At 47.0% G+C, this 23,437-nt stretch overlaps 1 protein-coding gene across 2 annotated transcripts in view; it reads left to right on the forward strand.

Moving 5' to 3' along the window:
* CPEB3 (cytoplasmic polyadenylation element binding protein 3) overlaps positions 1 to 23,437 on the forward strand; it is a 119,186-nt gene that overhangs the window by 15,775 nt on the left and 79,974 nt on the right. For both annotated transcript variants that reach the window (XM_066601001.1, XM_066601002.1), the window contains one exon: positions 3,770 to 4,599. In XM_066601001.1, coding sequence (XP_066457098.1) covers positions 3,770 to 4,599 — 830 coding nt within the window. The remainder of the gene's footprint in view (positions 1 to 3,769; positions 4,600 to 23,437) is intronic.

Consider the following 23,437-nt stretch of genomic DNA (forward strand, 5'->3'; position numbering starts at 1 on the left):
TAGTGGGGTGCAGCCTGGTGATCAGAACTAGCGGGGTGCAGCTTGCTGATATAGTGGGGTGCAGCCTGGTGATGAGGAAAACTAGCGGGGTGCAGCTTGCTGATATAGTGGGGTGCAGCCTGGTGATGAGGAGAACTAGCGGGGTGCAGCTTGCTGATATAGTGGGGTGCAGCCTGGTGATGAGGAGAACTAGTGGGGTGCAGCTTGCTAATATAGTGGGGTGCAGCCTGGTGATGAGGAGAACTAGCGGGGTGCAGCTTGCTGATATAGTGGGGTGCAGCCTAGTGATAAGGAGAACTAGCGGGGTGCAGCTTGCTGATATAGTCGGGTGCAGCCTGGTGATGAGGAGAACTAGCAGGGTGCAGCTTGCTGATATAGTGGGGTGCAGCCTGGTGATGAGAACTAGCGGAGTGCAGCTTGCTGATATAGTGGGGTGCAGCCTGGTGATGAGAACTAGTGGGGTGCATCTTGCTGATATAGTGGGGTGCAGCCTGGTGAGGAGAACTAGTGGGGTGCAGGTTGCTGATATAGTGGGGTGCAGCCTGGTGATGAGGAGAACTAGCGGGTGCAGCCTGGTGATGAGGAGAACTAGCGGGTTGCAGCTTGCTGATATCGTGGGGTGTAGCCTGGTGATGAGAACTGGCGGGGTGCAGCTTGCTGATATAGTGGGGTGCAGCCTGGTGATGAGGAGAACTAGCGGGGTGCAGCCTGGTGATGAGGAGAACTAGTGGGGTGCAGCTTGCTGATATAGCGGGGTGCAGCCTGGTGATGAGAACTAGTGGGGTGCAGCTTGCTGATATAGTGGGGTGCCGCTTGCTGATATAGTGGGGTGCAGCTTGGTGATGAGGAGAACTAGCGGGGTGCAGCTTGCTGATACGGTGGGGTGCAGCCTGCTGCTGATGATAAATAAAAAGGGTGTATCTTGTAGTGGCTAGTGGGGTCCACCTTGCTGATGAGGATAAATATCAGGGTGGTTTGCTGATAAAGATTACTATTGGGGCTCAGATTGTGATCAGAATAGTGGGGTGAATCTTGTTGAAGAGGGTTAATGGTGGGGTGCAGCTGGTTTAGCAGGATAACTAGTGGGGTGCAGCTGGCTGATATAGTGGGGTGCAGCCTGGTGATCAGAACTAGCGGGGTGCAGCTTGCTGATATAGTGGGGTGCAGCCTGGTGAAGAGGAAAACTAGCGGGGTGCAGCTTGCTGATATAGTGGGGTGCAGCCTGGTGATGAGGAGAACTAGCGGAGTGCAGCTTGCTGACATAGTGGGGTGCAGCCTGGTGATGAGGAGAACTAGTGGGGTGCAGCTTGCTGATATAGTGGGGTACAGCCTGGCGATGAGAAGAACTAGCAGGGTGCAGCCTGGTGATGAGGAGAACTAGTGGGGTGCAGCTTGCTTATATAGTGGGGTGCAGCCTGGTGAGGAGAACTAGCGGGGTGCAGCTTGCTGATATAGTGGGGTGCAACCTGGTGATGAGGAGAACTAGTGGGGTGCAGCTTGCTGATATAGTGGGGTACAGCCTGGTGATGAGGAGAACTAGCGGGGTGCAGCTTGCTGATATAGTGGGGTGCAGCCTGGTGATGAGGAGAACTAGCGGGGTGCAGCTTGCTGATATAGTGGGGTGCAGCCTGGTGATGAGGAGAACTAGTGGGGTGCAGCTTGCTAATATAGTGGGGTGCAGCCTGGTGATGAGGAGAACTAGCGGGGTGCAGCTTGCTGATATAGTGGGGTGCAGCCTAGTGATAAGGAGAACTAGCGGGGTGCAGCTTGCTGATATAGTCGGGTGCAGCCTGGTGATGAGGAGAACTAGCAGGGTGCAGCTTGCTGATATAGTGGGGTGCAGCCTGGTGATGAGAACTAGAGGAGTGCAGCTTGCTGATATAGTGGGGTGCAGCCTGGTGATGAGAACTAGTGGGGTGCATCTTGCTGATATAGTGGGGTGCAGCCTGGTGAGGAGAACTAGTGGGGTGCAGGTTGCTGATATAGTGGGGTGCAGCCTGGTGATGAGGAGAACTAGCGGGTGCAGCCTGGTGATGAGGAGAACTAGCGGGTTGCAGCTTGCTGATATCGTGGGGTGTAGCCTGGTGATGAGAACTGGCGGGGTGCAGCTTGCTGATATAGTGGGGTGCAGCCTGGTGATGAGAACTAGCGGGGTGCAGCCTGGTGATGAGGAGAACTAGTGGGGTGCAGCTTGCTGATATAGCGGGGTGCAGCCTGGTGATGAGAACTAGTGGGGTGCAGCTTGCTGATATAGTGGGGTGCCGCTTGCTGATATAGTGGGGTGCAGCTTGGTGATGAGGAGAACTAGCGGGGTGCAGCTTGCTGATACGGTGGGGTGCAGCCTGCTGCTGATGATAAATAAAAAGGGTGTATCTTGTAGTGGCTAGTGGGGTCCACCTTGCTGATGAGGATAAATATCAGGGTGGTTTGCTGATAAAGATTACTATTGGGGCTCAGATTGTGATCAGAATAGTGGGGTGAATCTTGTTGAAGAGGGTTAATGGTGGGGTGCAGCTGGTTTAGCAGGATAACTAGTGTGGTGTAGTCTGTTAATGAGGATAACTTGTGGGGTGCAAGCTGGTGATGAGGATTAATAGTGGGGTGCAGTCTGGTGAGGAGGATATCTAGTTGGGTGCAGGCTGGTGATGATGATAACTAGTGGGGTGCAGCCTGCTGATGAGGATTAATAGTGGGGTGCAGTCTGGTGATAACCTGGGGTGCAGTCTGGTAATGAGGATAACTAGTAGGGTGCAGCCTGCTGACAAGGACTAGCGGGGTGCAGCCTGCTGATAAGGATGATTAGGGGGGTGCAGCCCGGTGATGACTAGTAGTAGGGTGCAGCCTGGCGATAATCAATGGGATGCAGCCTGGCGATGACTAGTAGTGGGGTGCAGCTTAATGATGATTAATGGGGTGCAGCCTGGTGATGACTAGTAGTTGGGTACAGCCTGGTGATGATTAGTGGGGTGCAGCCTAATGATTAATGGGGTGCAGCCTGGTGATTACTAGTAGTTGGGTACAGCCTGTTGATAATTATTGGGGTGCAGCCTGGTGATGACTAGTAATGGGCTGCAGCCTAATGATTAATGGGGTGCAGCCTGGTGATGACTAGTAGTGGGGTGCAGCCTGCTGATGACTAGTAGTGGGGTGCAGCCTAATGATGATTAGTGGGGTGCAGCCTAATGATGATTAATGGGGTGCAGCCTGGTGATGACTAGTAGTGGGGTACAGAATGATGATTAATGGGGTGCAGCCTAATGATGATTAATGGGGTGCAGCCTGGTGATGACTAATAGTGGGGTGCAGCCTAATGATGATTAGTGGGGTGCAGCCTGGTGATGACTAATAGTGGGGTGCAGCCTGGTGATGACTAGTAGTGGGGTGCAGCCTGATGATTAATGGGGTGCAGCCTGGTGATGACTAGTAGTGGGGTGCAGCCTGGTGATGACTAGTAGTGGGGTGCAGCCTGGTGATGACTAGTAGTGGGGTGCAGGACTAGCGGCATACGGATGAGCAGCCCCCCGGTGGGCGCTCCGGTAACCTTGTGAAGGACGCCGTGCACTGACGTATGCTAATAGCGGCGGCGGGAGGAGGCGCCTGGGATAACAGGAACCAGAACTGCTGAGTGCGGCGCGGAGAGTTCCGGTACTGGGCGCACAGACGTGGCGGCGCTGCCCCCGGCTGCAGGGCTCTGACATGCCGCACACCGCAGCGGCGGCGCTCTACTGACAGTCCGCACTCACATCTGCTCTTCTCTCTCCTGTTTCAGCTGTGCAAGCCATGCAGGATGATTTACTGATGGACAAAAGCCAATCTCAGCAGCAGCAGAGGCAGCAGTCAGCCCCCACAGCCCAGCAGCAGGACAGCTCAGAAGCCCCCTGTGCTGCAGACCACCCCAGCCCTGACAGCACCCCAACTTTAAAGGAGAAGATGCAAATGGAGTCCCCCATCCTGCCTGGTCTGAGCTTCCCCCAGCAGGAGCCCCCCACTGGCCCATCCCTGTCCCCATCCTTCGGCAGCACCTGGTCCACCGGAGGTACGAGCAACGCAGTGGATGACAGCTTTTTCCAAGGAATTACCCCTGTCAATGGGACCATGCTATTCCAGAACTTCCCGCACCACCACCACGTCAACCCTGTATTTGGGGGAACCTTCTCCCCTCAGCTGGGGATGGCTCATCAGACTCATCAGCAACAGCAGCGCAGATCCCCTGTGAGCCCCAATAATCAGCCCCCCTATAATCAGAGAAACGCTTATAGCCACCAGGCTATCCTGACCAATAAACCCTCCACATCCTCCTCTTCGTCACCGTCCCCTTCCAGCTGGAATAACCAGCAAAACGCTGCGTGGAATAACCCCTCCAATCCCTGGGGAGGTCTTCAACCCGGCAGAGACCCCCGCAGAGCAGTGGGGGTAGGAGTAGGTGTTGGGGTCGGGGTGCCCTCACCACTCAATCCAATTTCCCCATTGAAAAAACCCTACTCAAGTAATGTGATTGCACCCCCCAAATTTCCTCGTGCTTCGCCTCTAGCCCCCAAATCCTGGGTGGAGGACAACGCTTTCAGGACGGATAATGGCAATAACCTTTTGCCCTTGCAGGTACCCAATATTTTTTGATTGTTTAATCTTTGTTGTATGTACAGTATGTGTGATCTATCCGCCATCGTGAGTACTATGAAACCTTTACTAGCAATGACGGGGTTAAACATTCTGCATCACTCCTTATTGTACTAGCAGTGTTCACCTTCGCTATGGCATATGCCCATTGTCCAGCAAGGTCTTCTCTGGCTTTCAGTGCAGAATTAAAAGGGTTCTTCTTATACAATTTCTGTTTTTTTAATGCTTTTTTTGCCTTTTTGGTTTATTTGTCTTTATGTTTTTTGTTTAGGTAATCTTCCTATGTTTTAATATATTTAGGTACAATACCGATATATAGCATTGCCCCACATATGTGTCGACGTTGGTAGGTCATGGGCCATTGGTATTGTCTATAGAGGCTTATACTAGTTTTTTCCCCTTCTTTTATGACTGTACTATACCGCAAATTTAGATCAACCCTTCACAATTTTTTTTGGAAATCTGCCCCATCTGCTCCATTTTTTTATCCACGTTATCTGTGAATATTTTTGATTTTGGCCATAAAATGTTCCCTTTTTCATCCAAAATCTTATTATCCATGCAATTTCTAGGAATGCAGTCTATGTTTTTATTGTCTTTTATGTTGAATTTGGGTAGTCGTAGATTTCCTACTGCCTGTATACGTTGCAAGTATAAAGGGGAATTGCTACATTGTAGAACATGGCTTTCAGTGGGAACCTCTTCAACCTGTTCTGTGGATGCCATTCCTGCAGCCCTATGTCATTATCACTGCTTGCGGTATATTGCCTGTTTTAATCATCGGCGTAGTAATACACCATGCGGTAGCAGTGACACATGGAAAAAGGGGTATACGATGCAGTTTTCCATTTATTGCCTCAGTCATGTGACCTATGTCAAATAATGTCTCCTAGTAAAAGCTGGATGTTGCTACTGTTCTGTTTTTATTAGATGTTTGCATATACTGTATCACTTTTTGTATATTTGTAAATACCACAATGATCCACATCCTCTTCTAATGTGTCAGACTCCTTTTTCCCACTGCTGATACCTCATATACTCTATACAAACCCCGTTGGCTTCAATGTTACACTTTTTTGCAGAACTGTAGGGTAAGATTGTATCACTTCTGACAGCAGGCAGCGCTTGTGTAGCGAGGATGTTTGTGCAATCTTGTAACAGCTGTTGGATAAAGGCAGTGCTGAAATGCCATTCATTATAGCACAGGCGTCTTGACATTTCGCTTAATCTGCTCAGTTGACGTACGTGGCCTGATGTGTATATTTTTTGTTTTTCCTACATTTTTTTTGCCCTTTATAGGTAAGACATGGGGACACTGCTTTATTAAGCCGGTTCTATACCATTTCTAGATGCAATATAATGGTGGCTGCTGATACTTGGGTGGAAATGATTTTTGATATACAAGTAAATTGTTAGAAATGACATAGGGGTCGTTCACATCGCCATCCGGCAGTCCCCCTTTTTTAAAATCTACATTTACTGAATTGCACTAAAAAAAATAGGACGTAATAGCGCCACATGCAACGCAATTTTGGCCTGGCCAATGCTGGACAGCTGGAAACTGAAAAACAAATCCCATTCGTCAATGAGTCTGTTTGGCGCAGTTCACTTCCGCCATATGATGGTATCATTCTGCCAGGGGTTGCAGTTTTCCTACTCCCAAAACAGAGCAGGAAGGTGGGACCCGCTAGCACGCATATGGGGTCTCCAGCACCGTTCCTGCCAGATCGCCTAGATAAAATTGTATAGCATGATGCGCTATTTGGCCCAGGGAAATGCTAGACCGTATAATAGACCCCACTGTGGTCGGTGGGGTCAGTCATGCACTGTTTGCTTCTGTCGGAGGATTGAACTGTTTATTGCAGGGTTGCCATTTTTTTCTGCCCTTGTAACGGAATAGAAGAATGGAAACCCAAACACAGATGGAAACGGAGCCGTATATGATCAGACATATGGGTAAGGCTACTTTCGCATTGTGTCTGAATAGGTGAATGGGGGTCTTTGGATCCGTTTAGTGTAAGCATTTACCTTGTACTCAAGGTGAACGTGATCCATGAACACTTAAATCGCCTGGCAGAGGCCAAATTGGTCTCCACTTGGGTCGTATCCGTAAAATAGGGCAGCAGACTGTGTTAATCGTTGCAGAGGCATCCAGAAATAAGTATTCCGTGTGGTATACCTGTGTTTTTTTGGGGGGGGGGGGTTGCCTTTACAGTGGCAGCCTATGGGTGACAGATGCCACTAGGGCTATGTTCACGTCTACGTTGGAGGCTCCATTTGGGGCTTTCAGCACAGTTCCGTCCAGAAATCCAAGCCAGAATAGGCATGTTACACTATTTAGACTAGGAAAATGACTACGGAAGCCGGATGGACCCATTTATAATCAATGGGATCTGTCTGGACCCCTTTGGTTCCATCATAGAACCGATCCATTTTTTGCAGGGTTTCCATTTTCCTGTTCTTATAAGAAAACAGAAGAAGGGAAACCCGAATGCAGATGTTAACAGAGCTTCATATGACGAGATATGAGTAAGGCTATTCGGATCCGTTTTACCGTATGCACTGGGAGCTGTCCCTGTGATGATGGTAAACGGATCCTTAGACCTCCAATGAAATTGGTCTCCGTATGTGTAATATCTATCAAGGTTGCTATAAGATAGTACAGCAGACAGTGCTATCCCGTCTGGAGGTAACAGTATAAAAAAAATGTTAAAAGTTTTGATGGCAAGCTGTGGGTGACAGATGCCACCAAGACTCCACTCACATCTGCATTTGAGGCTCTATTCTGGGTCTCCAGTACAGTTTTGCTGCGCTACTTCATCCAGGAAAATGCCAGACAGCATAACTGGAGCCCGATGGACCCCATTATAGTCAATGGGATCCGTCCGGCGCCATTCAGATCTGTTGTAAGGACGCATCTGTTTACTGCAGCTTCCTTTTATCTGTGCCTATAACAGAAGAATGGAAACCTGAACGCACGTGTGAAGAGAGCCTAAAGTTGTATCTGGTAAACCTATGTGTCCATTCAGCAGTCCTTCCAATGGAAACCACAGGCGCAGTGTGGAAGTGGCCCAAGTCCATACGCAATGAGGCAAGAATGCTGCCAACATATAATTTTACAGAAAATTTGGCATGGTTTTCAAATGATTGCTAATGTCCGCCTATTTTTATTTTTCAAGTAAGCAAAGAATTGACACTCATAAGTATTTAAAAATTGCGCAAGTTGGAGGTAAAACCGCGTGCGTTCATGCAGTTTGCACAGCTCCACAGCCAGATGGTGGCTAGTACATGGGGCTTTACCCCAAAAGGGGTCGCGTGTGTTACATTTTCAAGACAATTAGACTCTGTGTTGGAACATATCTTGGTGGGATGGATATATTTACGTATTTTCTAGCATAAATATAAAAATATGGTGGTCGGGCAAATGCAGTATTTGTAGCACCTTTGTGTCCCACATAAGAAAAAGTTGATTAGAAAATGGGCAAGAACCTCATTGGGTCCAAGCAGGTGTTAAATGACTTCTCCTTACACTTCAACAGGGCTTGGGCTGTAGTGGAGGAAGACTGGCACACTGCTTGGACAGTACCTCCGCATTAAAAGACGCACACCGACATGCCTCGGTTGTCACGGTTTTGTGATGCGGTTATTGGCTGAGTGTTTTCTTACAGGCAAAACACTCATTTTACATGTTTTGGCTCTAAAAATCACTCGGCCGATAAACGTATCACGAACTACTGCAAACGTTATGAATTCGCATCCGGTTTTTAACATGGTGTTTGTGACTGGTCGCACCGGTTTTGTGTAAATACACCCTAAATAGACTACGGTTAGTCCAGGTTCGCGTCGCACTTTTCCACTATTTACGGTCTGATTTTGATTTCGCCTAAAGAACTGCGCCTGGTAACCGCACATCGACTGAGCTCTATAAATGACCTAAGCAATGACTGTTTGGTCCGACGGCAGGTGCATGGCTTTAAAAATGAAAGAAATTGTATTTTGGTGTCAGATTGCAAACCGGGATAGAACCGCGATCTTTTGAGAAGCAGTGGGACATTTCTCTAATCCGCATGCTGGATTTGATTAAATATGAAAAGGGAATCTTTTGTGGCGGCCGATGGAGAAGCGTCCGTGTCGGGGTCACACAGCGAGAGCAAGTGCATTCGGGAGATTTGCTTATCGTATCTACCACAACCTAGCATGGAAAAGAAACGCCAAATACTTGTTCAGGTACAAATTAAAATTACCCGTTTATTTTTTCGGGAGGGAAGCGGGGGGGAGGGGGGGGGGATACACTATGTTGACAAAAGCATTGGGTCACCCATAGAAGCTGATGAAATTCTATTTTATTCCTATTTCTCTATACAGTGGTGGGCCGCCTTTGGCCTCGAAGACTGCAATAACCTAATAACCCTCCTAGGCTGCTTTCCACCAAATTCCGATAAATTTGTGGAGGGATTTGCCTCCATTCTTTGTTGAGGGCTTCAGATAGTGATGGGTGAGTTGAGTGTGCACAAGGATATGGCATTCTACGCCATCATAAAGATGCCCGATGGGATTGAGATTCGATTTGGGTTGGCCAATGAAGTTTGCAGGTGTTCTTCTCCTCCAAACTAGACCTCAACACTTCGTTATGATGGTAGCTGTACCAATGTATTGCCACAGGGTAGGTAATGCCACATTGTCCAGAATGTCTCTGTACCCATTTATGTTGAGGTTGGACTTCACTATAACGTATGGCCCTAATCTTCCCAGCAGAAACAGCCCCACACCATAACAGAACCTCTTCCAAACTTCACTGCTAAGATGATGCAGTCGTGTAGGAACTGATCACCAGGCAACTGCTACACCCAAGTGCTGGCATCCGATCGCAAGTTGGTATACTGTAATTCAGCTGTCCACAACACTTTCTTCCACTCGTTTACAGTCAAAGACTGACGCTCCAAGCATCATAGCCGGCGCCTCTGTGCAGTCACTGCTGAGATGTTGGGCTTGTGTGGAGCCGTTCTTCCATGGTAAACCTTTGCATCCAGTTCCCTATGGACGGTTCTGATGCTAAGAGATGTTTCAGTGGCTTGTGAGACCTCCTCAGTGTTTTGGTTGATGATGGCCATGATACCTTCAACAGCTTGTAGAAGACTTCGTTGTCCACGCTCTGTTAGTTTATGAGGTCGCCCTGAACGTGGCTGCACTGCACAGATGTCGTCCATTTCCGAATGACATTGCCAACAGTAGACTATGGAAGGTCTAGAAGTGCTGCAATGTCCCATACTAATTGGTTGCTCAGGGGACATCCCAAGACCATACTCCATTGGAAGCTCCACACATAGTGGCATCCCCCACCACCAGACCCCGTTGGAAGCTCTACACCTGGTGACATCCCACCACCAGACCTCATTGGAAGCTCTACACCTAGTGACATTTGATGGTTTCTGTACTGGCATATGTGTAGTGATAGTCTCCATTTATACCTAATGCTCACACATCTGATTTGCATTTCCCCTTCACCTGATAGCCCAGGATTGGTGGGGGTCTTATACTTTTGTCAGCATAATGTATTCTCTACAGTTCTTCTTTGCTGTCCCTCCAAGCCGCCAGTTTTGGGCCCAGTTTTCGGCTGTCTGGTATGACCGCTGACACTTTCTAACTACTTACTGTACACTGCTCTCTGGGGAGCGCTGATCACATGAGCAGCTCTGGCCAGAGAGCCATTATACTGCATTACATGGTAATAGCAATATTATGTGCATTGGTTAGTCTGAAGAATGCGTCTGCCGTCTGACTTAACAGCCAGATCAGATGGCCGGTAGACAAGGCCAAGTGCAGCTAATATACCCCCCACCTCTCCAGTCTCGGGGTCCAATTTTGTCCTGAAACCGGAGGGTTGCTTTAAGGTCACACGCGTATAGCTCCATACAACCATGGTCCTGGGTGTGGGTCCATAACACAGCCTCCATAGTTTTCTTTGGAGTCCCACTATACCTCCATACAGATGAGAAAGACTTGAGCTTATCCAAATCATATGACAGGAAGTCTCCCTACTCTTACAGTAAAGAATCCTCCACAAGGTCGGACATAGAAAAGTAGGCCGGCACAGCACTCTTATGAAAGCAGTCTAAATGATAATTTGGTTTTGTTGCCCATAACAACCAATAGCAACGCAGATTTCATTTCTTATAATTATGAGGTAAAATGAAAGCTGCGCTGTGATTGGTCGCTACGGGCTACAAAGACAGATCATTTAGACAGCTTTCATAAGATTGCGGTGACGGCCTACTTTTCCGTGGCCGACCCTATATAAATGATTGAGAAAACCTGGATGTGTGTGGGCCTAGGTATTAAAAGATTATTAGACGGCGGTTTGTGGGGCCGCTGCACGCCTCCTATTTTATATGGCATACAACAGCGAGACGTGCGGCACGCTCCCAGTGCTGGGATATCGTGCCGGATTACCGGGGTGACAATCTTGGTGATACGGTGCTTGTCCTGTGTACAGGGACACAAGGCCCAACTGATCTCCACAATAAATGCTTTGCATTTAGACTTGTGCTCGCTTGTTACCCGCAGCTTCGCCCGCGTGGGATTTGTACCTTTTTTTTTAACCTAATTTGTGTTCACATATGTGTGGCAACGACATCTGCCCTCACGGGTTACCCGTGTGGGGAGGCATAGCTTATGATGTGCCCGCGTGTAAGAGCCAAACAATGAAAATGCCGTAAGTGCTGGATCGGGCACAGTATGGACAGAGCCAACGGGCCCCGGTGATTATAATGGTTCCGTCTGGTTTCTGTCACGCTGCCCTACGATTTCCTGGATAAAATAACGTAACGTGCTGCGCTATATTTTTTCTGGGATCTCGTGCCGGATGTCTGCCGGAGCCTTCGGTGCAGATGGGAACAGAGCCTAAAAGACTTCAAAAAAGGTACATGTTTGGGCTCAGATGAGCGTGTTTAGCCTGTTATGCGTGTATTTTTTGACAGTGATGCGTATTACACACCAAAATAGGGAAGCCTGCAGGTTTTTTACACGTGTGTAATATGCAGGCCTGAATGGCGCAATGTTAATAAGTGGGCTTTTAGCACTGCGTAATAACCAGGCTAAGGCCCAATGCCCATGGCAAATTATCGCTGCAGAATTTGCAGCCAGATGCACGCCGCGAATTCCGCAGCAATGTCTGTCCATAGACCTGCCATGTTAAAGGATTCTTTCCTGCCCATGAGCAGAAATCAACTGCGATTTTGTGCTCACGTGGAAGAATCGCAGCATATTCTATTCTGTGCGGAAAATTGCACGGCCGGCTTCCATTAGTCAATGGAAGCTGTCCGTCCCGTGGAGAGTCTGCTGCGTCGCACGACAAAGCACTGGCCGAGACTCTTGCCGCGGATCTGAACATGTAATTATAGGGTCTCTGGGGGGGGGGGGGGGGTGCTGTGTCTGATTCCGCTGCGAGATTTCGCAGACGGAATCCGACCCGGCCGTGGGCATAAGGCCATAATGCGCTCATGTGAGTGAGCCCTAAGGCCACATGCACACGGGTGGATATTCTGTCTGCATTATGTTCATATTTATTTATTTTTTTTTTATGGACGTAACACACGCATACAGCGCCATTGATTTATTCAGACTTGTGTTTCGAACACGCGTTTAAAAAAAAACGCAGCATGTCCTATTTAGATCCTTATCATGGACCAAAATTGCCCATTATAGCCTATGGGACGGCGTAAAATGCAGCAAATACATAGTTGCGTGCGAATTCACTGTGTCTGTGCATGAGGCCCAAATGTAACGATAATGTATATTTTTGTTTTTCCTGCCTTGTGAATCGGCCTGTGTCTTCGGTGGGGAGTTATTGTACTGCTATTTCTACGTATATTCCCAAAAAGCCCCTCTAACTTTGTGTAGCGTGTTGTGTAATATGTGACCGCTATAGGAGGATAATGACTGCTGTGTCAGCAGTCCGGAGGGGTTTTCTGATGGCAGTTATGATTGGAGATTTCCCCTTGCAACAATGCATTTATTACTTGTAGTAATGGTTCTTTCATATGGAGACCTCTTGAAATGGGCGCCAATGTTCAGCTTGGTAGCCATAAGAGGCTCTGCTGGTCTTCCCAGTAGGGCTTCGGGTCCACGGACTTATTATGGCTCCACGTGACCTGTGCGTTGTCCAGATCAGTGATGCATCCCCTCTTTTTCATAACCACCACTTTTTGGGGGCCGCAGTTATTGCGGCAGATTTTTGGTTCCATCATGCTGGTGCCCATAGATTCGTAAATAATATTAAAGGGGTTGTCCAGTTGCAAACTATTCATGGCCTATCCTTGGGATAGCTGATAAATAGCAGATCAGCAGGGGTCGGTCACCCAGAGACATCACCGATCATCAGCAAGCTCATGCGCAGAGCAGATTGCTGCAGGAAGTAGACGGCTTTGTTCTTACTGCAGGCTTGGTATTGCAGGCCAAGTTTCCATTGAAATGAATGGGAACTTGGCCTGCAATACTATGCTTGGCCACTGCTGTAAGAACGGAGCTGTCTGCTTCCTACAAAAATAGTGTCGAGTGCCCTGGCCTCAGCAAACTGCTGCTTGGCAGTGGTCCTGGACAATTGACCTCCGCCGATCTCTTATTGATATAGTAAGAAAGACGTCAGGCAGCAGGTTTGGTGCGATTGTATTTTATGCATTCATGAGAATACACAGATAATAATGCCTCCTATTATCTGTGTATTCTCATGAATGCATAAAATACAATCGCACCAAACCTGCTGCCTGACGTCTTTCTTACTATATGCATATCTTTGGGAATTTGGACTCGTTCCCGGTCTGGGCGTGCAGACAAGGCTGAAGGATACAGCTTAGGATTTTTTTTCCCCCCCGAACTGGTAGTGGTGAGTGCTGCTGTTCAACTTTATTTACTTCAGATCTCTTATTGATGACCTATTCTGAGGATAGACCATCAATAGTCCAGCACAACTCTTTTAACTATGTTGAGAAAGCTCTGAGTTTATTAATGCAGAGGAGGCGTTCAACCGTGTTTAATGGGGGCGGGGGGTAACTGAGTGATTCGTAAATTTGGGATATCTGGGGAAGCATATGACTTTATGATGGCGTTATACTCCCTTCCATCGACTTCTGTGTTAGTATCAAAGTATACTTCCAAGATATTTAATATAACTAATGGCGTCTGCCAGGGCTGTCCATTATCGCCTCTAGTTTTTACTTTAAGCGGATATGAACTTTGGACTTTTTGCGGATGACGTTCTTATAGCTTTACGGCAGCCAGAATTGTCATTGCCCGCAACTACTGAAACTCAATGAATTCGGCCAAGTTTCATATTATAAAGTTAATATCACTAAATCCCGGATTCCTGCTGTGCATATATCTGACAAGGTTATACGTGGGCTGAAGAGGAAGTTTGCATTTCCCCGAGTAACTGATTCTTTATGGTATTGGGGAATTAAACTTATCTTTTCCCTCTCGCACTTTGTTCTCAAATCATTATACTCTTTCAAGATATTGAGCAAAACTTGGCTGAATTCCTTAAAGGAATTGTCTAGGCTCGTTTCGACTGCTGATCTGTCCTCTGGATAGTTCAGTTGTCGTTGGACGGGGGTCCACTGCCCTAGACCCCCATCAAGCTGATCTGTCCAGTGCAGCTGACCTGGACATGGTCATCAGTGGACAGAGGAGGTAGCGTAGGCGCTGGCTTCACTCCCATTGCCGCGCCGCTGCTGCACTTCCTGCCTGGAACAGGATGTCCGTAACAGAATGGGTCATCTGTGAAAAAGAGGGCAGACAACTCCTTTAAATATGAAGCTTCTTGGCTTGGCAGGATAGCAGCAATCAAAATCTTCATAGTTTCTCAAGATTTTATATTCGTTTAGAAATGTTCCCATCCAGGTACCGCCGTAGTTACTCCAAAACTTGCCACCCGGTACCCACTTTGCCTTACTTTACTATGAATGCAGGAATTATAGCCTGAAGATGCATAATATTAAAAAATATCATCCCTTTAACCATTTCCAATGAAGTTTCGGACTTCGTCCGACATTCAGATTTCCCTGCATAGTGCCGATGTCCGGCGAAGTCCGGAACAATACCTCTGCAACGCCACCTATTGGAAAGGCAGTATTCCATTTTTATACAAGGCTTTCACTTCCCAGTCATTGTTACAAGCCTTGTATAAAGAGTCTAACATTGACTTGCAGGAATGCTGCCTTCTAATAGGTGGCGGTGCAGAGGTATTGTTCTATCTGCCGTATTTGCATATTACCCAGAGGAGCATGAATGGCCTTATAAGCCTGCTCGCTCACTCAACTTCTAGGTGCTCTCCCTAAGAAAAGCTACTGTTCCTACAGTATGCAGGACAGCTCTCCGAGGACAGAGGCTCTTCTGCATACACATGCAGGACAGAGCTCCAGCGGAGAGCTATCCTTCACACTCTATTCATTTGCAATTAACATAATAAGACTCCCCTTCATTTCTAATTTTTCCCTGAACAAATGCGCAGAAAAGCATACTGCATGTTTTTTCGTGCAACCAAAATGCGCATGCAAAATACGCAAATGTGAAAAAAACATGAAAATCAATGGATTCTATTTTCTGGAACCCTGAAACCTACTTTTTGGGGCTGCCCCTTTACCGACATGGTTTGGAATCCAAATGAATTTTCTCCTTGAGTCCTTAAAGGTAACCCTAGACCGGCTGCTGCTCAGCTGGTCTACATAGTATTAATATTGCAGATTTATCACCTGTTGACAATACTTTAGTGTTCCACATCTTAGTAACTGGTAAGCCTTTATTGTGAGATACTGGAAGTCACCCGGGGTCCCGAGATTATGGGAACTCATCTCTTATGTTAATAACTGGAAGGCACTCTGGCGAGTATATCTGTGGCGCTTTGCATCTTTTTTTTTTCTTTTTCCCCTTTTATATTGTATTATTTATTCCATTATTTTTGTAGTAGTGTGTTGTTTTTTTTTTTTCAGGCAAGTTCAATTCTTTTTTCACTTTGTCATGGGAGCAGCTAAATAGAAAGAAAACAATTACGTTTTTGTGACCGTAGAGGTCAATTAAAACCTAGGAACTCCAGGTTTTGTCCGTCTGCATGTTCATTTTTTTTTTTTAATTTATTTTTTTTTTATTTCCAGTTTAAAACATGAAAGCAAAACTGGTTACTTTCGGTTTTTTGTTTTTTCTTTCCCTCTATATAGTAGCCAATGGGGGAACGAAAAACAGGTGTCAGTTTTTCTGTTTTACTATCCGTTTTTCTTTCAGCCCATGCACTTAGATTGGGGGTGGAATTATTAAAAAAAAAGAAATTATTAAAAACGGAAATCAAATGTAAACGTTCAGAAAATATATATAAAATTTGGGGCAGATTCTGCACAGGTTGGTACAAAAAAAGGAGGAAGAAATGGAAAGGGCACTTTCTGTTCATTTACAATTCTGGTTTGTGTTTGTGCGTTTCTTTAAAAACGGGATCCTTCCCATAGGTTTCTCTACTGGACAAAAAAAACTTCTTAAAAACTTCTTAAACTTTTTTTTACCAACCCCAAATGTGATTGTGTTGCATTGTAGAATGGTCGTATTGTATCGTACTCTCTCGCTGATTCCGGTAGTCGCTACAGTTATATATTACTTCTGCATATGTGCGATTTCATAATTGCTGATCTCGTCATTTCAAAAATCAATAGTTGGACTGAATTAGCTGCTGTATGAAGGAATTGCTCTCCGTTATGTAGACTGCCTCGAAAGCGGAGTCAGCCTTTAGCATTACTTAAGTAAATGATCCCAGCCTTCTCCGTAACTCCCCGCAGTCTGCTCATTTGTGTGTAGGGCTTAGTTACATGAGCGCGCTGATCCTCCTCGACCCCACGTGTCTCTATTTTCCACTTACAACCAGGAAACACGTGTGGAGTCTGAAGATGTTTACCAGAACCTTACTGTTCATTAGTCCGTCGTGACTTCACAGCAGAATCTTCCATGTCCTTTATGTCCAGTTGGTGTTTTCTATATGGTTATAGGATATAATTTTTGTCTTTTGCTTGTCTTTTTAGAACACGTGTGAAGCACAAGGCCCGCAGGCCGAATCCTGCCCGCTGCCTCATATTATGTGGCCCGCGGCGTGCCGACGCCGCTCACCACTGCAGCAATTGCCAGCGAGGGTGCCGCAGCTCCCTGCTAGTAATCGTGCTGTTACCGCTGATTCCGGTGCACACTAACATCATTGTGCAGCTGGGATCCTCCTCCCCTGAGGCCCCTGCTCATCAGTTCCACAGGAGAGGACTTGGGCAGGAAGCATGCCGAGTGCACACACTGATGTCAGTGTGCATCCGGGCTCAGGGCAAGCAGAGAGGGAGCGACGCTGACAGGAAGGAATGGCATCTATTCACTGCATATTATGTACGCAAATACGCTTTTGTGAACGGGCCCTTACTGTACTGTCTTAGGCCCCCTGCACACGGGTGGAAATTCCGCGGCGGGATTTCCCGCAGAATTTCCGCACGTGGAAGCTGCCATAGGATTGCGTTAGAAAACGCAATCCTATGCAGACAGTCACGATTTGTCTGGACGAAATCTCGCACGGAAAACAAATCGTGGCCGTGCTCTATTTCTGTGCGGGCCTCGCAGAGCCCCGCACAGAAATGTCACTCCCCAGCTGCTGGCTCCGCTCTGCGCATGTGCCGGCTGCCCGGCACCTGGCACATCACAGTGCCGGAGCCGCGGGAGCAGGTGAGTGCCGCGCTGGTTCCTGCAGGGGCTCGGGTCGGGTCCCGCTGCGAGAATTCTCTCAGCGGGATCCGACTCGGCCGTCTGCAGGCAGCCTTCTTACAATCGGCCCCTTGAAGGTCACCATAAGCCTGATGTGGCCCTCGGAGAAAATGAGTTTTACGCCCCTGCTTTAGAACAATATAAGGGGCATCTGTCAGACAAAATGCCAATAAAAAAATTGTAACTGTTCTTTAGAAAGTCTTTTTGTAACTTTTTTTGCAAGCGCTGCGGTTGCTAGTCTGTTGCAGCAGCAGGTGTTTGTCTGTGGAGGGCTCTGCTTGATGTCCGTGTTCTACAGGAGAGTCCATCGTGCCGATCTTTATAGAACAGAGATGCTCGTAGCGGGTAGTAAGACTCGCCGTCAGCATGAGGAGGACGATGGCCATGGCTATCCACATTAATGGCACAAGGCTAGGTTCAGGTGGTTGTATAATAGCTCTGTGTTAGAGCCGTGTGTTTCATTCTAAGATTGAGCTTGGAAAAGGTCTTGGCTCCGTTTTGATGGGATTTAATCCATTTCTTGATGCAAATTATATGGCTGCTGTATAGAATGCAATCACAAAGCGGTTAGTGGATTTTTCCACTAAATGCACTCCTTGTCAAAAAGGAGTTGTCAGAATCGAATGAAACGTTCTATGTGTGATTTGTAATGTTGATATACCGTATATACTCGAGTATTAGCCGACCCGAGTATAAGCCGAGTCAATAAGTTTTACCACGAAAAACTGGTAAAACTTATTGACTCAAGTATAAGCCTAGCTGTACTCGTGTGTATATACTAGGTAAAGACAAAATGCAATACTCACCTCCCAGCCGGCGTCTGTGTCCCCGCTTGCCGCACCACCGGGGAGACCATCGCGCCGGGGACACAGACGCCGGCTGGGAGGTGAGCATTGCGAGTGTTTTTGTTTTTTTTTTACCTCATTTGAGTAAAAGCCGAGAGGGGCTTTTTCAGCATTTGAAAATATGGTGAAAAACTAGGCTTATACTCGAGTATATATGGTAAGTAATTACAATATCAGAGCAAGAGGAGAATTTATTGTGTAAAACTGACCCATTGTAGGGGAGGCTCTAGTTCCCTGTTGTACCACCTCTAGCTTGGATACAAGATATGATACAGGCGGGCATGGAGGCTCTGGTACCCTGTTGTACCACCTCTAGCTCGGATACAAATTGTAGATATGCTGTAGCAGCAATAATGATGCAGGAGTTATGCCAAAATTGTCTTTATTCCAATGTGCAACGTTTCGATCATTCAGTGATCTTTATCTTTATTGCTTGATAAAGATCACTGAATGATCGAAACGTTGCACAGAGGAATAAAGACAATTTTGGCATAACTCCTGCATCATTATTGCTGCTACAGCATATCTACAATTTGGATGACACTTTTGTGGAGTCTATTGATCCAGACTCCTGCTGTAGCTGGCAGCTCTGTATCTGTGGGTCCTACCTTATTGGTTCTGTGGAGGAGTGCTGTTCCCATATTACTTCTAGCTCGGACACAAGATGTGATACGGGCGGGCATGGAAGCTCTAATATCCACTAGATAGAGGATTACTTTGGTGGCGGTCAAACCACTGGGACCCCTCCGATCCTGAGAATGGGGTCCAATCGGTCCCTGAGTGGATAGTGCTGATGTGCAGCTGCTCTAGTCACTTCAGTGACAGCCCTGGAGATTAGAGTTTAAGCACTTCAGCTATCTTCAGTCCTTTCATTGAAGTGTTGAAGCACCTATGTGTCCTCCGCTCCATTCACTTGGGGGACGGCTGGACACCTGTTAACGATCGGTGGAGGTTCCAACCACTAGGACCATCACCGATCTTACGTTTTCTCCTATTCTGTGGCTAGGGGATAGCTTACAGGCCGGCGCGGCCCACCGACTCTTAGTCAAACTTTAAACTTTTTTTTCTGCAACTCTGTAGTGTTTCAGAATAAGTCTTAATGGGGGCACAGTGCATACCTGTGCTTGGTTCATGCTACCCTTGGTTTGGGCAGCATGAACCTGGGGATCGGTTGCCTTTAATGCTAGAAAAGTACACTTATGCATCAAATATAATATAAAAAAAAACAATATGAAGCTACTCACAAGATAGTTTTAATTACAAATGTCCTACCTTTTTTTGTTTGTCGTTAGGCCGGCTGCACACAGGCGGATTTGTATTGCAAAATCCAGAGCGGGTGGCTACCACTGGATTCCGCAGCAAATGCCGCCCATAGCATGCTATGGTAAACGGGATTTCCTCTACACGAGCGGAAATCGCTTGCTATTTTTTTTATTTTTATTTTTTCTGCCCGCGAAGGAGGAATCGCAGCATGGTCGGCTTCCATTTAAGTAAATGAAAGCTGTTTGATCCGCGGCCCTTCCGCAATGATATTGTGGAAAGGTTGCGGATTGAGTGTCATCACTAGGCGATGACGCGGGAAAAGCAGACCTTTAAAAAAGAAAAATCTGTACTGTGCCTGTCCGGCGGCTCGCCGTGTGGACCATCCGCAGTACAGATAAAAAGACTTCAGGACAGGTACGCATGGATGCCGGTTGAGCATTCCAGATCTCTTGTAATGGATGATACTTAAAGAGGGTTTTCCAGGCAAATGTACACTTGGTGACCTATTCTTGGGATAGGTCTTCAATAGATGATTGGCTGGGGTCTGCCTCTCAGGATCCCAGCCAATCAGCTGGATGGCCATTCACTGTCAGCACCGCTACGCACCAGGATGGAGCAGAAGCTGCTGCTCCGATCCCTGTATAGTGGCCGGCGCTTGTTATTGGAGGCGCAGCTCATATTGATTTCAATGAGAACTGCGCCTGCAATTACAAGTGTAGCGGCACTAACGGCGAGCATCCATAGAGCTGTTCAGTCAGGGTTCCGATTCAGTCAACTATTGATGACCCATCATGAAGATGACCGATCTACTTTTGAGACTTGAATTGCAGTGCCTGTATACAGTGATATGTAGAAGCTGCAGAAGAGCTAAACCCTTGATGACCTATCCTTAGAATGGGTAATCAATAGTTCATCGGTGGGTGCCCACCACTTGCACCCCGCCAATCAGTTGATCACCAGGCCACAGTACTAATAGGCTGCCTGCACACGGATGGATGTGCATTGTGGAATCCGGAGCTGGTGTCTGCCTCTTGATTCCACAGCAAATGCCACCCATAGCATGCATGGCAAAATGCCATTTCCTCTACACGAGCGGAAATCGATTGCGATTTTTCCGCTCACGGAGAAGAAATTGTAGCATGCTGTGTTTCTGTGCGGGCGGCTTCCATTGAAGTCATTGGAAGTTGCCCAACCCGTGACCCTTCTGCAATCACCATTACGGAAAGGCCACGGGATCCGCGCCATCACCTAGCGATGGTAAGGCATAATCTGTACTGGCTCATCTGCAGCACCGATATGAAGACGGCGGACAGGTATGCAGCAGTCACCGGCTGGGCACAGGGTTGGATACCGCATGCGCAATCCGTCCCGGGCGTGTGCAGGCGGCCATATATGGAGTCGGTGTGTTGCCAAAAACTAACAGCTCCGTTCTCTCTGCAGTGGCCCGGGATGGTATTGCAGGCACAGTACCTGCTTATTGAATAGACCCTTTGCCTGCAGTACTGTTTTGGGCACTGCAGTGTGTGAGGAGCTGTAGGTTTCCAGCAACTAATAGACTCCTTACGGCCCAGCAGTCAACTAATTGGCAGAGGTTCTGATGCTGAAATCTAGGAGATCTTCCATGCCTGTTATAAGACGTGCTTAGTATGTGTGCATGCCATAGGATGGATCTGTTCAGCACTGTCTGAATATGGCACTGCTCCTATGAAGTCCTTTGAGTACATAGCAGTCGAAGAGAAAATAGGCCGTCGTAGGCATACATAAAATAACTTGGCATCGTTCTCCTAGTAGTTGCGTGGCTTTCGATCAGTCCAGATGTTATAGTTTCACTCAAGAAATAGTTATTTTTGCAATGATCAAGGAGTTTTATCTGCTCGTTATGTTATAGACGAGCGGTAAATACATACTAGAGGCGCGTGTATCATAAATGATGTGAGCCTAAGAGTAGATGTTCTGCATTCTGGGTCAGGTTATAGAGTCATACCCTTCTATACGAGGTCGCACCCCTCTGATGAGTAACGTCCTCATTAAGAGGCATGTCCTGGATGCCGGCTGCATCGTTTCCTTGGGAGAGGTGCGTTTAAGTCACACCAAATTAGTGTTCATCATTTCAAGCTTTTTTGGTTAGCCTAAGTAGTGAGGAACCTATCAATGTAATTCTATGTTCTACACGAATATCAACTGTCTACCAACGTGTTACCCCACTGCTTTCTGAAGGCTTCACTCCTATGTCCTTATTCTATTTTTAAAGGTACCTTTACTCTCACTGGAAGCCATAAACTCAGACGATGGTCATCCGGTGGCCACCAACCAAGCAACAGATCGCTCACTTATTGGGGTCGCTTGGTTTTTAAAGAAACAGTTGGCCCGTGTGAACAGGAGTCGTTCACTCTTTAAATGACTGCCTGTTCACAGTGAATGGAGTCTGGCAACCGGAAGAGATCTCTGGCACGCTCTACCTCTGGTATAAGCGCCCGACAGTAGTCCCGTGTAAAGGTGCCTTCAGGCTCAGTTCACACAGGGCTGATTTTCAGCGGAATGTCCACAGTGGGCGTTCCACTGTAGATTCCTAAGGGTAACTCCACACAGGCCGGGTTTGCTCTACATTTTCCGGGTGTGACTACACTAACCTGACCCAGATGTTTCTCATACCACGGTGCTAGACCTATTTATCGCACACCAGGGATCATGGACTAGTTTGAATATATCAAAATACTCGAGGAGGTCATGTTGCCCTTTTGCCTAAGAAGAAATGCCCTTGAAATGGGTGTTTCAGCGTGACAATGACCCAATACACACCAGTACGCAGCGAACAGGATTGAGCTAACTGAGTGCTCTGACCTCAATCCCATAGAGAACTTGTGGGGTGACATCAAAAATGTGGTTCATGAGGCAGAACCAAAAAATGCAGAACTGTGGAATGTAGGACAATCTTCCTGGACTGGAATACCTGTTCGGAGACGACAGACCTAGTCAGGGGAAATATTTTTTCAGCTTTATACATTACATTTTTGAGTTATTATAGAAAAATGCTGGCACAGCTTTTATTTATTTATTTATTTTTTTTAAGAACAGCCGAAAAATTCTTTTTTTTTTTTTTTTTTCTTTCTGTATGTAAATAAAACTGATTTTTGCGCTTTGCTTTTCCAGCTTCACTATTTATTTTTTTTAACACTACTGTAAATCCACTGGTAAAATTGACATTTGCAAATTTCAATTCCACACTGCAGGTCATTTTTCACAGAGATATTGTGCAGATTTTTTCGCAGCACATGGACGAGATTTTGAAAATCTTATTCACGTTGCTGCGAATTTTAAGAAAAGCCCCACCCCCACCCCCTTTCCCAACATGCTGTGTGCAGGGAGCAGCACCCAATCCATTGCTGAGGGTGTCACCTGCCCCTTCCCTGTCACTAAGCCAGTGCAACACATTTCTCCACCCCTAATTCCGGTGGAGACAAGATACACCAGTACCGAAAGCAGCGTACCCATAGCAGAACAGTTCAGTAACTACAGTACCAGAACTAAGCTTGGTGCATAGATGAAACGCCAGACCTAAGCAATTGTATTGCGGACAGCAGTGGCTCATACCATTAGAGGGGAAGAATGGCGCCAGAAGGTGGCTCATGTAGCTCTACAATACGCTACTGCATAGAGGAAGAAGATAATTTGGCTGGGCGAACCTAAGGGAAACTGGTTGATCACCCCCAAGCGTATATCTGCTGGTGCCCCCTTCCACAAGCTTGTCGCCGGTGCCCTTTGTGACTGTATGGGTTGCATTTAGCGAAGACTGGACAAGCTGGGAGTTGTAGTGTCACAGGTTGGAGACCACCGATTTCCATGCCTTTTTATTGGACTGTGATGCTCTCTATTACTGTGAAAGCATAGTTGATGTAGACCTTATTAAATTGCTCTATGAATGAGCCTCTTCTCTGGGGGATCGG

The sequence above is a fragment of the Eleutherodactylus coqui genome, chromosome 4, assembly GCF_035609145.1.
Source record: "Eleutherodactylus coqui strain aEleCoq1 chromosome 4, aEleCoq1.hap1, whole genome shotgun sequence".
In the NCBI taxonomy this organism is placed as follows: Eukaryota; Metazoa; Chordata; class Amphibia; order Anura; family Eleutherodactylidae; genus Eleutherodactylus; species Eleutherodactylus coqui.